We start from the raw sequence: 14,177 nt of genomic DNA, 5'->3' as shown, positions 1-14,177 counted from the left end.
TTTTAAATGGGGTAGAGTAAATTCCCATCAAAATATGCATTTATATGCTCTTAAATCTCCAAATATGCAAGGCATATGCATTTATGAAAAACATGAGAAATATGCAGCATATATATGCATATGCATTTTGCATATAATCCAGTCTTTAATAATGATAGAGTAGATAAAAGAATTGATAAACTGTTTAATGTTTCAGGAACGAGCCAGGGCAGCCGCGATGGGCTATCCTGACCCAACCAATCCAGATTACGAAGCTACGTCTGAGATGTATCATAAAACTCTTTCAGAATGTTTGAGGAGGATAAAGGCCTTCAAGCAAAAAGGAGAAGACAAGAAAATTGCTATAATGGTAGCTTCTCACAATGAAGATACCGTGCGATTTGCTATTAAAAAAATGGAGGAATTTGGGATAGAACCCAAAGATAAAGTGATATGTTTTGGACAATTGTTTGCTATGTGTGATTATATTACTTTCCCATTAGGTAAGGTTTCTCTAAATATTTTTTTATTAAGTCACACTTTTTAGCAATCAAAATACAAATATGGTTCTATAATAGTTATTTATGTACCAAGTCAGTAAAGTGACTCTTTATCAAACGAGCCTTGATATTACGAGAAGAGCGAGCGAGGCGAGTAACAGACGAGTTCGATAAAGAGTCTTTACTGACGTAGTGCATACAAAATTTTATCGCTAACATAATTTGATTGGAAATCAACTTGGAATTTGAATTCCGATGATTCGCACCTTAAAGTTGACTACGTAAGAGTTTAGGCTCTGTAATTATTTAAAAATAATATAAAATTTATAAAAAAAAAAATTGAATAAAAATCTGTCGTTTATTTAACTTCTTTAAAATCTCATTATAACACTACACAATTTTTTAAATTTAATTATCTTCATTATTTCATAAAATTAATCATCTTTAATTTTAATAATCCCTGAATGAAAGACTGAAGAGTGAAGTACTGAAAGCTTGGCAGCTTGGACAATGCCAAAATATATTTTATCTACAATTTCACTTTCTACGATAATTGGATATTGGTTTTAACACTGCCATTTACAATTTAAGAACTTTTTAAATTTTAGACGTCATTATAATTTCATGAGAGTGATGACAGATAACTTTTGCAAGATGGCCGCTTTCGATTTTTAATCGATAGTTATCAATATTGAATAATTACTAAATCGGTAAAGTTTTAATTTATTTTATATGAATATAATTACAAAATTCCACTTTTTGACATAAATTTAATTGATAATATCGCAAATTGTGTACAATATTTTTAATAATTAAAGTAAATAAATTTTAAGTTCAATCAAATACTATCCATTCGGTTACTGCCATCGACCACTTACATTCAGTCTTGGTTAATTTGATTAATCGCGGCAGGTAAAGTAAAATTCTTCTTTCTAGTAAATAAACTAATTTACTGGCTGCGGAGCAAAGGGCTCCTATTGGCTTGGTGAGGTCTTTTCCAGTTCCAAGACCACTTTAACCGTTTTTTTATTTCAGCTGGCCAGATTCTTTTGAATCTCCTATTGGCATGATGTTCTATCAGAGGTTGAAGTAGGGGGTCACTGTGTGATTCAAGTCCTCCAGGGTGCTTAGTGCTATATTTAGTGATCACATCCTGTATGAACGGGATTCTGAAGTCTTCATGAAGCGTTAGGTTTGATACATGGTGCATAATTATCGTTCACAGTATTGTCGATTGGCTTTCGAACCTTGTTTTTTTTATCCCTCCATATATTCTTCTTAGGATTTTTCGCTCAAAACGTTTGAGCAGTTCTTGGTCATTCTGTGTAAGTGACCAAGTTTCTGAACCATATGTTAGCACTGGTCTTATTAGTGTTTTGTAGACGGTCAATTTAATTTTTCTAGGTATTTTTGAGCCCATCTGTCTTCTTAATAAGCCATAGTAACACTTATTGGCGAGCACTATTCTTCTTTTAATTTCTTCACTGACATTGTTATCTTTAGTTAGCAGTGAGCCTAAGTATATGAAGGTGTCGACACCTTCCAGTTCTAAGTCATCAATTATTATTATTGTAGGTGTCGGGTTGATTTGGTCTTTTGAACATTTATATTTAGATCTAAACGGGAACTGGTGTATGTTTTCAAAAGACTGATAGTGTGTAAATAAATTTATTAAATCAGCTAAGTACTTTCAGCATATTAATGCCATCATCAGAGCTATCCTATAAAAAGACTAAGTTGAAAAATCTTATTCATAAAAAATTATAAAGTGAAACTTACGTCTTATAGGTGTAAAAACCTCAAAAGAAGAGAAAACTTCGAACAAACACATTATATAGTTTAAAAATCAACCCAGGGATATAACCACTGGTTAGGGTAAAAACCCTTAAATGTTTAAAAAATCACATGTATTGTGTTTTTATAAAATGGCTACCATTATTACAAACAACAGCTGTTACTGACAATATTCAAAAACGACAGGCTGCTGACGGAAACAATAGTTCCTAGCGACATCTGTGTTATTAAAATTTTTGAAAATGACTAAGTTGTCATATGTAGGTTACTAATTGGTATGAAGTTAAAGTTAATATGAAAAACTAAAGTTAAATTTAAATGACAATTGTTAAGTTTAAAGTAAAGTTAAATGTGAAAATAATCAAATTATCACAAAGTATTATTAATTATTAAAAAACCCAAACAACCAGTCAGTTCTGACCAAATATAGAAGTGAGATAGATGAAAACCAAGGATTTCATCTATCATCTACCTATCTACAAGGATTTCATCTACCTTGGTTTTCATCTATCTCACTTCTATATTTGGTCAGAACTGACTGGTTGTTTGGGTTTTTTAATAATTAATAATACTTTGTGATAATTTGATTATTTTCACATTTAACTTTACTTTAAACTTAACAATTGTCATTTAAATTTAACTTTAGTTTTTCATATTAACTTTAACTTCATACCAATTAGTAACCTACATATGACAACTTAGTCATTTTCAAAAATTTTAATAACACAGATGTCGCTAGGAACTATTGTTTCCGTCAGCAGCCTGTCGTTTTTGAATATTGTCAGTAACAGCTGTTGTTTGTAATAATGGTAGCCATTTTATAAAAACACATTAAATGTGATTTTTTAAACATTTAAGGGTTTTTACCCTAACCACTGGTTATATCCCTGGGTTGATTTTTAAACTATAGAATGTGTTTGTTCGAAGTTTTCTCTTCTTTTGAGGTTTTTACACCTATAAGACGTAAGTTTCACTTTATAAATTTTTTATGAATAAGATTTTTCAACTTAGTCTTTTTATAGGATAGCTCTGATGATGGCATTAATATGCTGAAAGTACTTAGCTGATTTAATAAATTTATTTACACACTATCAGTCTTTTGAAAACATACACCAGTTCCCGTTTAGATTTATATAGAAGTGTGTACAAGTCAAACAGTCTTTTTCTATTTATATCTAGTCCCATTCTCTGTGCAGATGCTCTTAAGGTTGATATGAACCCTCAATTAATTTGTTTCTGATCCTAGAGATGGCTCTACTGTAGCATGCCATTGTGGTAACATTTTCAACTTAATTGTAGATTTCTACATGATGACTCAGTAATATGTAGAAACCTGAACACTTTTTTATCGTTACACCCATCGGCTCAATTGGCTATGATGCCAAATTGTTTAAACAGTAATTTTATCAACGCCTAATAACAATGTTAATAGCAAGAAACATTTAGTCCATGTTGTGAGGCCGCTCCCGTCTGAAAGAAAATTATGTTTCGGTTTCTTTGCGGAAGGAAATCTGAGGGCGAAATTTTTGGCCAGAAATTGGAAAGAAAGGTGTCTTGTCATTTTTCTCAAAAGTTGATAGTTTTCGAGTTAGGGGCGATTTAAAATCTGAAAAATGCGAAAATACGCATTTTCGAAGCTTAAAAGCTCATTTATCTTAATATATCGCACATCCCATTCAATACCGATACAACTGCGGTTTTCTTCTTCTACAAAATAGACATTTTAAGACAAGTAATTGAATATTAGAATATTAGTAATTCAATAGCACACGAATGGATATCTTTTTTGAAAAACAAGCAATATTTAACCATTATAAATATTTGTAAGATATGGCGGTATTGCATTATATTTTTAAATAACTCATCAACCATAACTGCTACGATTATACAGATTAACAATGAAAAACCAGACAAAGCTATAAATGGTAGTTTACTAGATAAATTTATCTAATAATTATAATTATTGTATATTATAAATCACAACAAAGTGAAATTAACTCAACAAATTGAAATAAAATGATTGATGTACATTTGCAATAAGATTTTTTTTTGCATAATTCCAGTAAATGCTCTTTTGTTTTCTCTCCTACAGTAGGAGGCTTTTCGTAGGCTGGTTTTGAGTTATATTGCTCTAAAATATTATTATTATCAGAAAAATGACGAGTAGAAAGGTCAATAGTTTTATAGGTTGTATAGTCAAAGTTAACTTTGTAAAAAAATTTTGTAGGAAAACACTTTTCTACTTTAAGAATTTCTATATTATTCCATATTACTTTCTCGTTATCCGAATTTTTGGTGAATTTTTGCCCAAAAATTTTTGAAAGGTACTTGGAGTCAAAAAGTCTTCAGCGTCCATTTCATTCCCTTTATAGGGCCTACCGTTTTTCTTTTTGCAGCACTTATTAGAGGTGGCCACTGACATGAATTGAGTTAAACTGTGTTTTTGCTTTCTCGATTACTGCATGCATCGAATCACCCTCATTTTGGGTATGACAAACAGTAAAAAATTTGTGAGTAATGTTATTTATTTCAGCATGCGTAACTGCATATAAGTACATAAGTACCACCAAAACCGCCTTATTCTTATTCTTGCCAACGCAGTTGTCGGAATAAAAAATAATATCTTTTCCTGCAGGTAAAGTAGATAGATAGCTAGAGAGGCATGTTGCAATTTAATTTGCTCCTCGCATAGCAATGGCCTCGTGCCAAAAACAGCAGGAACTGTTTGCGATGCTACTTCGAAAATCGTAAAATTAAAGCAATTGAGACAGGACTTATAAAAAAATGTAGAAATATCTCCGCAATGTGTAGGTAATACTGCTTGCAAATCGAAGCAAGCTACTATGAGTTTATTATTTTTTATGTAGGATTTGTAATATTTTTTGCTTTTTCTTCTCGGCTTCTTTCTTTACTACGAATGTGACGTGTGTATTGTTCTTGGCCTTTTTATTTTTCTTCTTGATTGCATTGTTTATACACCTCATAAGTTGCGCAATGATCTTTCGTCGGTTTAAAAAAAGAAATATTACATTCTGTGTTAAAAAATGTTTCATATGTACATCTTTTGACAGATGGCAACTGCTTTTCTTCTCGTTACTCTTTGTAGTATCTATACATCTAAGCTAAGGTTAATGATCCATCAAGGAATTCTCTACGAGTTTGAGCTCTTAAATAGTGAGACTCTACGCGCTCAAAGCTATTTATGTGTTTTCTTACGGTTTCCTTAAGTTTCTCGTTTATAGTTGTGCGTTTTGATGATTTCCTCTATTATCTTTCTGAACGATGTTATACTCTTTTGACTTAGCCCAACTTGTTCGAATAAATCGATCTCCAATATTAAGGGTATTAATAAAAATATTTTGCATGCTCTTCTCCTTAATTTGTTTATAGTTAAATAAAAACATAAATTGTTTGTCCTATTACTTCCTTCTACAACTCTCCCATACTTCGGAATATTGTGCAAACGTTTCTGTAAAATACCCCTAGCACTCGCAACATGTGGCGGTATTACATTAAAACATATTATATTCTACGTGCAATATCCATACATGATACAGTTAAGGCGCTACAAACTACGTTTTTGAAGTTACGTCACTAATGTTCTCAGCAAGCGACGTGTATTCTCGCAATCTTCAGATTTTAAATCCCTTGTAACTCGAAAACTGTTAACTTCTCAGAAAAATGAGAAGATATCTTTTTTGTTTAGAAGAAGCCAAAAAACCTAAAGAGTTACAGTGCAAAATAGGAGATTGTTGAAATAGACCCTGCTGCATTGGCATTAAAATCGGATCGACTCGCATAATTAACAATTAAAAAACAACGGTCTAAATTGAAGTTAGACCCGATTACTACTCAGAATTTCAAAAATGAATGTTTAAACTTCACTTTAAGGACTTGCCAACCTTAAATATAATAATTTAAATATGAGTTTTTACGCCTCGAAAATGTCTATCTTCGCATTTTTCATATTTTAGTTCACCTCTAACTCGAAAATTATCAACTTTTGAAAAAAATGACAAGATATTTTTCTTGCTTAGAATGACCAAAAAAACAAGAAAAAATATTTTCCTGGACAAAAAATGGTAATCTTGTGAATTTGTTTAGAAACATTTTTTTTAACAATTTTTGCCCAAAAATTTCGCTGGCACTCTTCTGATTTATTTAAAGGGGACATTTTTGAATAGGAATCCGCAAAGAAACCAAATCAGAATTTTTTTAGACGGGAGCGGCCTCACAACATAGACTAATTACATATTATGTTTCTCCGTAACTAAATATTCCAGTTAGTAAGGAATTCATCTTATCTCACACTGACACTGAAAGATGGTAATAAAATTTTACGACCTCTTCCATTCACTGTCGACAAATCATCTAAAAGTGTATTACATTGCACAAATTTTGTTTATACACATAAACCTTTTAACACGTTGACGGACAGTGCGAATGCCTCAAATGTATAATCAAGTGTTGTGATACTATATGAATTTTGCAAAGTAGAATAGGGAAATTGCTAAATTTGTTTTAGCGCTTATAGATTATGGAAACAATATGTTTTTTGTAAACATGTGGACGACGGCCATGGATGTATCATATTTTATATGCATCTGTAGATGTAATAACAGGATTTTGATTTTAAATTCCGCAAAATATGTTTAAGCAAGGCGAAAACCTCGCGTTTCTTGAGAAAAATATTCCCATGAGATCTTTTTGCGTAATCAGTTTCATGAGATACCTCAGAATAAGACAAAAAAGGTTATAATAAAGATATTAAAAATGACTTAACAGAAAAGATACTGAAAACTATTTCACTAACACCAAAACTAGTTCGTCTCTGTCTTGCTAAGAGAACCGTCGATTTATTGCATTTCGATTTAATGTCCATGATTCAGTTCCATAGTAAAGCACACTGTGTACATAACATTTAATTAGCCTTATTTTGAGGGCCAATATCAGATCTTTGCTGCATAAAATCTTTTTCATTTTCACGAAGTTGGCACGTGCTTTTTCAATTCTCTCTCTTATTTCTGCAGTCTAATCGTTATTTTCTGTGATTATCGTTCCCAAGTAAGTATATTTTTTTACTCTCTCAGACTGCTGGCCGCCTACCGTTAATATTTCATTTATATTGTTGTTCTTGCTATTTTTCATAAATTTTGGTTTTTTGAGGTTAAGGGAGAGTCCGTATTCTCCATTACATATATCTTAATATTTTGTTCATTATTCTTTCTAAGTCTTCCAAGTTGTCTGATATTATGACTGTATCGTCGGTATACCTAATGTTATTAATTAAATTTCCATTTACTTTTATGCCGACTGTCTCGTTTACCAAAGCTTCTTGTGTGATTTCTTCAGAATAAGAACTAAACAATAACGGCGACAGTATGTAACCTTGCCTGGCCCCTCTCCTTTTCTCCATTTGTTCTGACACTTCTCCAAATTACACATTTGATCGTTGGCTGTAGTATAAATGGTATAGTTTATTACTAAAGTTATTATTATGGTATGGTTTATTACTAACGAGGAAGTTATAAATGCCTTAAATCAAATGAAAAATGGAAAATATAGAGACGACGGAATAACAAAAGAGATGATTAGAGATGGAGGTCAAACTACCTTGGAAGCAGTTAAAATCCTAATGAAGAAGTGCCTCTTTGATATTGCTATTCCAACCACTTGGCAAAATGCGCAGCTACTTCTACTACAAAATAAAGGAGGCAAACACAAACTCGAAAATTACAGACCAATAAGTCTGTTACCACATCCGTACAAACTGCTTACCACAATAATGACCAACAGACTATCAGATAAATTCGATAGTTACCAGCCTGTTGAACAAGCGTGATATCGCAAAGGTTATAGTACCGTAGAACACCTACTCCTACAGACAATAAGGACATTTCTCGAAAAGTGTAACGAATACAATAACCCTCTTCATTCAGCATTTGTTGATTACAATAGGGCATTCGATTCCATAGAACTCTGGGCCGTATTAGACGGAATGAATAACGCAAGGATTGATTCCAGATATAGAATATAGAATTATTTACTATTGAATTAGAAGATGCCTTATGTCTTAGAAGAAAAAGTTAAATTGTCACTTAAATTTTTAAGTCATCTAAGATTTGCCGATGACATAGTGCTCATAAGCAACAATACAGAAGAACTAATCTACATACTAAAGATGCTTAAACAGGAATCTGAGAAGAAAAGCGGTTTAAAAATAAATTTAAATAAAACAAAAGTGATGACAAATCAAAATATCAGAATCGACTTAGATGGAAGTCAGATCGAAAGTGTCGAAGAGTCACACGATCAAGCTAGGCAAACAGAATCAAACGGCAGAGATAACTAGAAGAATCCGAATTACTTGGGCAGCAGTTGCAAGACTCAGTGATGTGTTGAAAAACAAAAAGATACCAATAAACCTAGAAAAAAGGGTATTCAACAGTTGTATTCTACCAGTTATGACTGATGGAGTGGATACCGTGACACTTACAGGGTTATCAGCCAATAGATTAAGAACACAGAGGGCCATCGAACGAGCTATGTTAGGAGTATCTCTGAGAGAACATATTTGAAATGGGACGTACGAAACAGGACGAAGGTGGAATATGTAACTGGAAGAATTGCGCAAATGAAATGGAACTGGATAGGACACGTGGCACGGCAAAACAACGAAAGGTGGACGAGAACATTGTACATTGGAGACCACGCGAGCATAGTAGTAGCAGAGGAAGACCACAAAAACGATGGTTAGATGACTTCAAAGCAAAAGTGGGGAGAAACTGGTACCAAAGAGCACAAAACAGAGAAGAGTGGAAAACTCATGGGAGGCCTTTGTCCAGGAGTGGATGCAAACAGGCTAAAGAAGAAGTTATTGTTTTCTTTAGGGACATTCACTTAACAAGCTACATGTTTTTATGGATTTGGCTGTCTCTAGAGGTGTATATTCTCGGGCTGAATACCGATAACCTTTTTCCAAGCACACAAACAATCCACATTGCTTTACTATATTTTTTGTTTTTGTTCTGTTAGTGTATCTTTGGTTGCCTATATAGATGTCATATAGGTGAACAAGGATTAGGATTAAGTTAGGTTAGGTCTGATCCGGGGAACCGGTACCGGGACAAGCGATGTAAGATGATCAAACTAAATAAAGATATCTTAATCAAGAGTACTTAATAGTCATTATTAAAGAACCCAACTAAACATGGTGGCAGCGGTGTTGAGTGCAGCACGTATATTTTAAGTATAAAACTATATTACCCATTAACCACTAGCACATGCCAAGAGTAGCAAAGCAACGTTAAGGGGCAAGAAAATATTCTGCATTGTGGTCAATTGTGGTTGAAATCATACCCGACATAAAGTAACACTGAAAATGTCTACTAATACTACTCCTGATGCAAATACTCAAGGTATAGTAAGTCCAGCACCATTGAATGTTAACCCTCCGGATAAATTCAATTTTTTGGCCCCAGCAATTTGGCCTGCATGGAGGAAGAGGCTGGAACGCTACATGTCGGTATCAGGGCAGCTCCAAAAGACAGAAAAACAAAAAATAGATATCCTAGTGTACCTTATGGGAGAAGAATCCGAAGATATTTTGATACAATTTCAAAAAATTCCAGATACTTACGAGGAAGTTCTAAATGTTTTTGACAAATATTTTATCCCTAGACGTAATATTATATATGAACGTTTCAAATTCAATTCTACAGTACAAAAACCAGGTGAAACCATTGACTTATTTATTACTAGCCTACATACCTTAGCAGAACATTGTAATTATGGGCAACTGAAGGAGGAATTGATCCGAGACCGTATCGTAGTAGGCATGCTGGACACAAAAACATCAGAAAGGTTACACTAAAAGAAACAGTTTTGATAGCAATTTCTGGCTTTTCTTCGTGTCTTATCAGATAAAACAATTGTTCCAGATATCGTTATCGCGTTTCCTTTTTTACTTCTTTATCGATGATTATTCTGCCGCGCCGTTTTCATTTTCTAATATTCTATACTCTTTCTCTTTCTTCTCTCAAAGAAACTGCGTTTATTAGATTTTTTTCTTTCTCATCTAATTTATACCGATCCAGATTAGCTCCATATAACAGTTCTAGTTCTACTTGCATCAGACTAATCAATACGTTTATTTAACATATTATTAAGTGTCAACACATTTTTTCTTTTGTCTTCGCTAATATTTATTTATTTCTGTTGTTTTTGTACATAGAAGAAATCAATATAGATGTAAGATTTTTAAAATTGATTGTTATTATTTCTTTTATATTGATCCTTTTTTTATTTTTAATATGAAGGTGAAAATATTTTTTAACCTATCCTGAATTAATTTCAAAAGTGGTTATTTATTTAGGTACTCTTACTCCATATCTATTTAAATATCGTCCAATTGGTTTCCTTTAAATTTAGCTCACCACAAATGCAAAAAGTAATGAACAATGAAAATTTTAAAGATAAAATAATGATTTCAATTAAAATCCTTAATAAACATAAGTGCGACAAAAGAGAAACACCATGGATGGTAGTTATTAGAAAAACTATTTGACAAAAGTAGACTATTTATGCTCCAATGCAAAATATAGTCAAATACAAAGCTTCAGAGATACATGAAAAAATACAAATAAAAAAGACAACTTTATGTTACTTAAAAACATTAAAAAGCCAACTCGGGTTTAATCGAGACAAAAAGTACCGGCCCTAAATATATCAAAATCTAATACGGCCAAGGGGACTGACAATATTTCAAGAAAAGTAGTTAAATTAATTTCAGAAGGTCACGTTGATGCGTTATAAATAGACGTTACAGTAGTATATATATTCTTTTTCTCATGATCATCTTTCAGTGCGTCACAGTTTTTCGATTTCTCTCTAACGCATTAAATTGTATGTGACAGAAAAAAAGGCACGTCTGGGAATACTTCGGTAATTATTCTAGTTCGGTGATTATTCTAGTTGTCGATAGATGGCGCCATAATCAAAAAAGAATTATTTATTAAATAAAATAATAATATTATCAATATAATCTGTACAATTTATAAGACTATACAAATGAAAGAAAATACCATTTTATAAATGCAATAGACACAATTGATTTGGTTTTATTCCAAATTGAAAATAAAATTTGACAACTGTCAGATTTAACTAAAATGTCACGTTAGAATAAATGTCATAAATGTATATTATCACGGACTTACCTTTTTTTCTATAATTTGTGACGCACTGAAAAATGTTCATGAAAAGGAGAATATCTGTATTATATTACCTACTAACTATAATACAATAACACGTTTTGTTGTACAAAGTAATTGATATGGCAACGCTGCTAGGATAAAGTTCTGTTTGACGCGATTCTAGCAGAAGGTACTGCTATCTATCGAACATAAATATTACCGATGTTGTAGATGGAGTCACTTCATGGCGGCACAAATTCACAGCGGCAATTCAAGATATAATTCTTGTTTAACGAGATTTTTCATATGTTTAGAAAAAAATATTCAACATTTTATTGCAAATATTTTCCACTCTTACAGTTTTATATATGTTGTTATTAAAATTTTGTCCGATTTCTTGCCGGTAGCTTTATTATAAGCCAAAACATATTATTTTTTCCTATTATGTCAAAACTGTAAGATCAAAAATTTTCAAAAAATTCATAAGTATTTCTTAGGATTATATCTTTATGCTGTAAGAAAATTAACAAAATTGTATGTTTGGTTTTCCCGCTTTATACTTGTAAAAAAAGAGTATTTTTGAGTTTTTTCGAAAACGAAAACATGAAGTTCGCTCAAAATTTGTCAAAATACTTCTAGTAATCACATACACCTTCTCAAATTTTTTCAAAATTTTTGAACTTCAAATTTTTTTTTGGGGGGTTCAGATCAACCTTAACGACCGAAATGCTTCAGTCGGAGATTCTGTGGATCTACCTAAGTACTAGTATGATGTGTATGTCATCTACGTATCCGACAAGTTGTACTGATTTGTTAAAGATAGTACCATTCGTATTAATATGAGACTCTCGAATTATTTTTTCTAATGTCAGGTTAAATAAGAGACACGATAGTCCATCACCCTCTTAGTCCATTTTTGCAATGGAAAGGTCTTGAGAAATCGTTTTGTATTTTTACCATGCTCTCTGCTCCTGTAAGTGTAAGTTCAGTTAATTGGACAAGATGAAGCGATATTTGAAATTCTACCATAGCAAGTATAAGTTTACCTCTGTTAACTAAGTCGTATGCGGCTTTGAAGTCCACGAATATGTCGGTGGAAATGAAGAACATGTCTTTCAAAAGAAACAAATGAAGACAAATAAACAAACAAATTATTTAAAACAAAAAAACTTAAACTGAAAAATATTCACTATTCAGTTAATATGAACTCAACTTCTTGCAGTTCATCATTGGCTTTTTTTGTATGAATTGGTTGGGTTCGTAGTTTTAACCATTATTTCTAAGGGTGTAAAATAGACACAACTCTTTTGAAGATAAACTGATTGGGATGAATGCTTAATGCCATATACCATGTATGTTACAACCGGTTCTTGCACTTCGTTCTTATTAAATTTGCTTTTAAACATTGTCTTCGACAACTTGCATTTGAATGAGGTAAAAATTTTTACCAGGCGATTTTTTTATTATTATATTTTTAGGTCAATCTGGATATTCATCTTATAAATACATCCCCTATGGACCTGTAAAAGAAGTATTACCGTATTTATCTCGAAGAGCTCACGAAAATAAAGGAGTATTAAAGAAAATTAAGAAAGAAAAGAAATTACTTGCAAGCGAAATTTTCAGGCGCTTATCTAGAGGTCAATTATGGTATACACCTAAAGGAAATTATGTTCCCGTATAAACACTAGGTAATCTTTTATTTTATTAATAATCGTAATATTTCTTAATATAAATAGGGCAAAATGTCCTAGATCAAGAAGTCGTAATAAAATGGCACAATATCTTTCCGGGGAGCCTTTTAAATGATTTGCAGTGGATATTCTCGGTCCACTTCCGATGACACAAAAAGGAAAAAAGTACTAATGGTCGCAATGGATTATTTTTCAAAACGGTCTGAAATTGTACCTCTTCCTAATCAAGAAGCAACTGCAGTAGCAGATGCATTCATAATACTCGTCTTATAAGACATGTAGTTCCTTTAGGGTTACATTCTGATCAAGGACGAGATTAATCAGAATTATGGCAAGAATTAGTGAAAATCTTGGATATTAAAAAACTCACACCACGTCTCTCCATCTGAAATCAGACGGAATGGTCGAAATATACAGGTTGTTTCATTAATAATTTTCCATATAGTAACTGGAGAAATCTTAGCACAAAATACGAAGATTTAACCTAAAACACTTAAAATAAAATGTGGTTCCTTACTGAGTAAGGGTGTTTTATCTAAAAATTTAAAAACTATTTTTGCTCAGCATTTTAAAACTATTCGACGTATCCTTTACATACTTGGCAGGAAGTATAGGTACTGTACAAACTACTAAATTATGTTAAACAAACGTTTCTGGCTATTACAAGAGGCGTACGACGGAGGAAAGTGAATGGTTGATCCTTTCTAAATTCTACGCCACTGGCGGAATTGCTATTTTAGTTCAATTTTTGGATTCTCCAATACTGTCTATGAAAATACTATACTCTTCATTCGTAACGATAAAGTCATTAGTTTTCGAGCTCTTTGAAGTTAAAAATGAAACGACACGGTTATTTTGATTAATGTATTGTGTCCCTTCATTTTTAATTTCAAATATCTCGAAAGCTAATCATGTTATCGTTACGAATGAAGAGTATATTATTTACATAAAAAGTATTGAAAAATCAAAAAATTACACTAAAATAACAATTTCGTCAGTGGCGTAGAATTTAAGAAGGG

At 32.1% G+C, this 14,177-nt stretch overlaps 1 protein-coding gene and 1 long non-coding RNA gene across 3 annotated transcripts in view; both read left to right on the top strand.

Annotated features, from left to right (window-relative positions):
* Positions 1 to 14,177, top strand: part of LOC114335358 (proline dehydrogenase 1, mitochondrial) — a 219,584-nt gene that overhangs the window by 196,467 nt on the left and 8,940 nt on the right. For both annotated transcript variants that reach the window (XM_050655614.1, XM_050655613.1), the window contains 2 exons: positions 197 to 482; positions 12,943 to 13,155. In XM_050655614.1, coding sequence (XP_050511571.1) covers positions 197 to 482; positions 12,943 to 13,148 — 492 coding nt within the window. In that variant the 3' untranslated portion in view covers positions 13,149 to 13,155. The remainder of the gene's footprint in view (positions 1 to 196; positions 483 to 12,942; positions 13,156 to 14,177) is intronic.
* On the top strand, positions 3,073 to 3,362 carry LOC126887795 (uncharacterized). The gene is made up of 2 exons (XR_007699206.1): positions 3,073 to 3,236; positions 3,296 to 3,362. It is a non-coding gene; the product is annotated as an uncharacterized LOC126887795 (long non-coding RNA).

This window comes from Diabrotica virgifera, chromosome 7 (genome assembly GCF_917563875.1).
Source record: "Diabrotica virgifera virgifera chromosome 7, PGI_DIABVI_V3a".
NCBI lineage: Eukaryota > Metazoa > Arthropoda > Insecta > Coleoptera > Chrysomelidae > Diabrotica > Diabrotica virgifera.
This window is presented reverse-complemented; position numbering and strand designations above follow the sequence as displayed.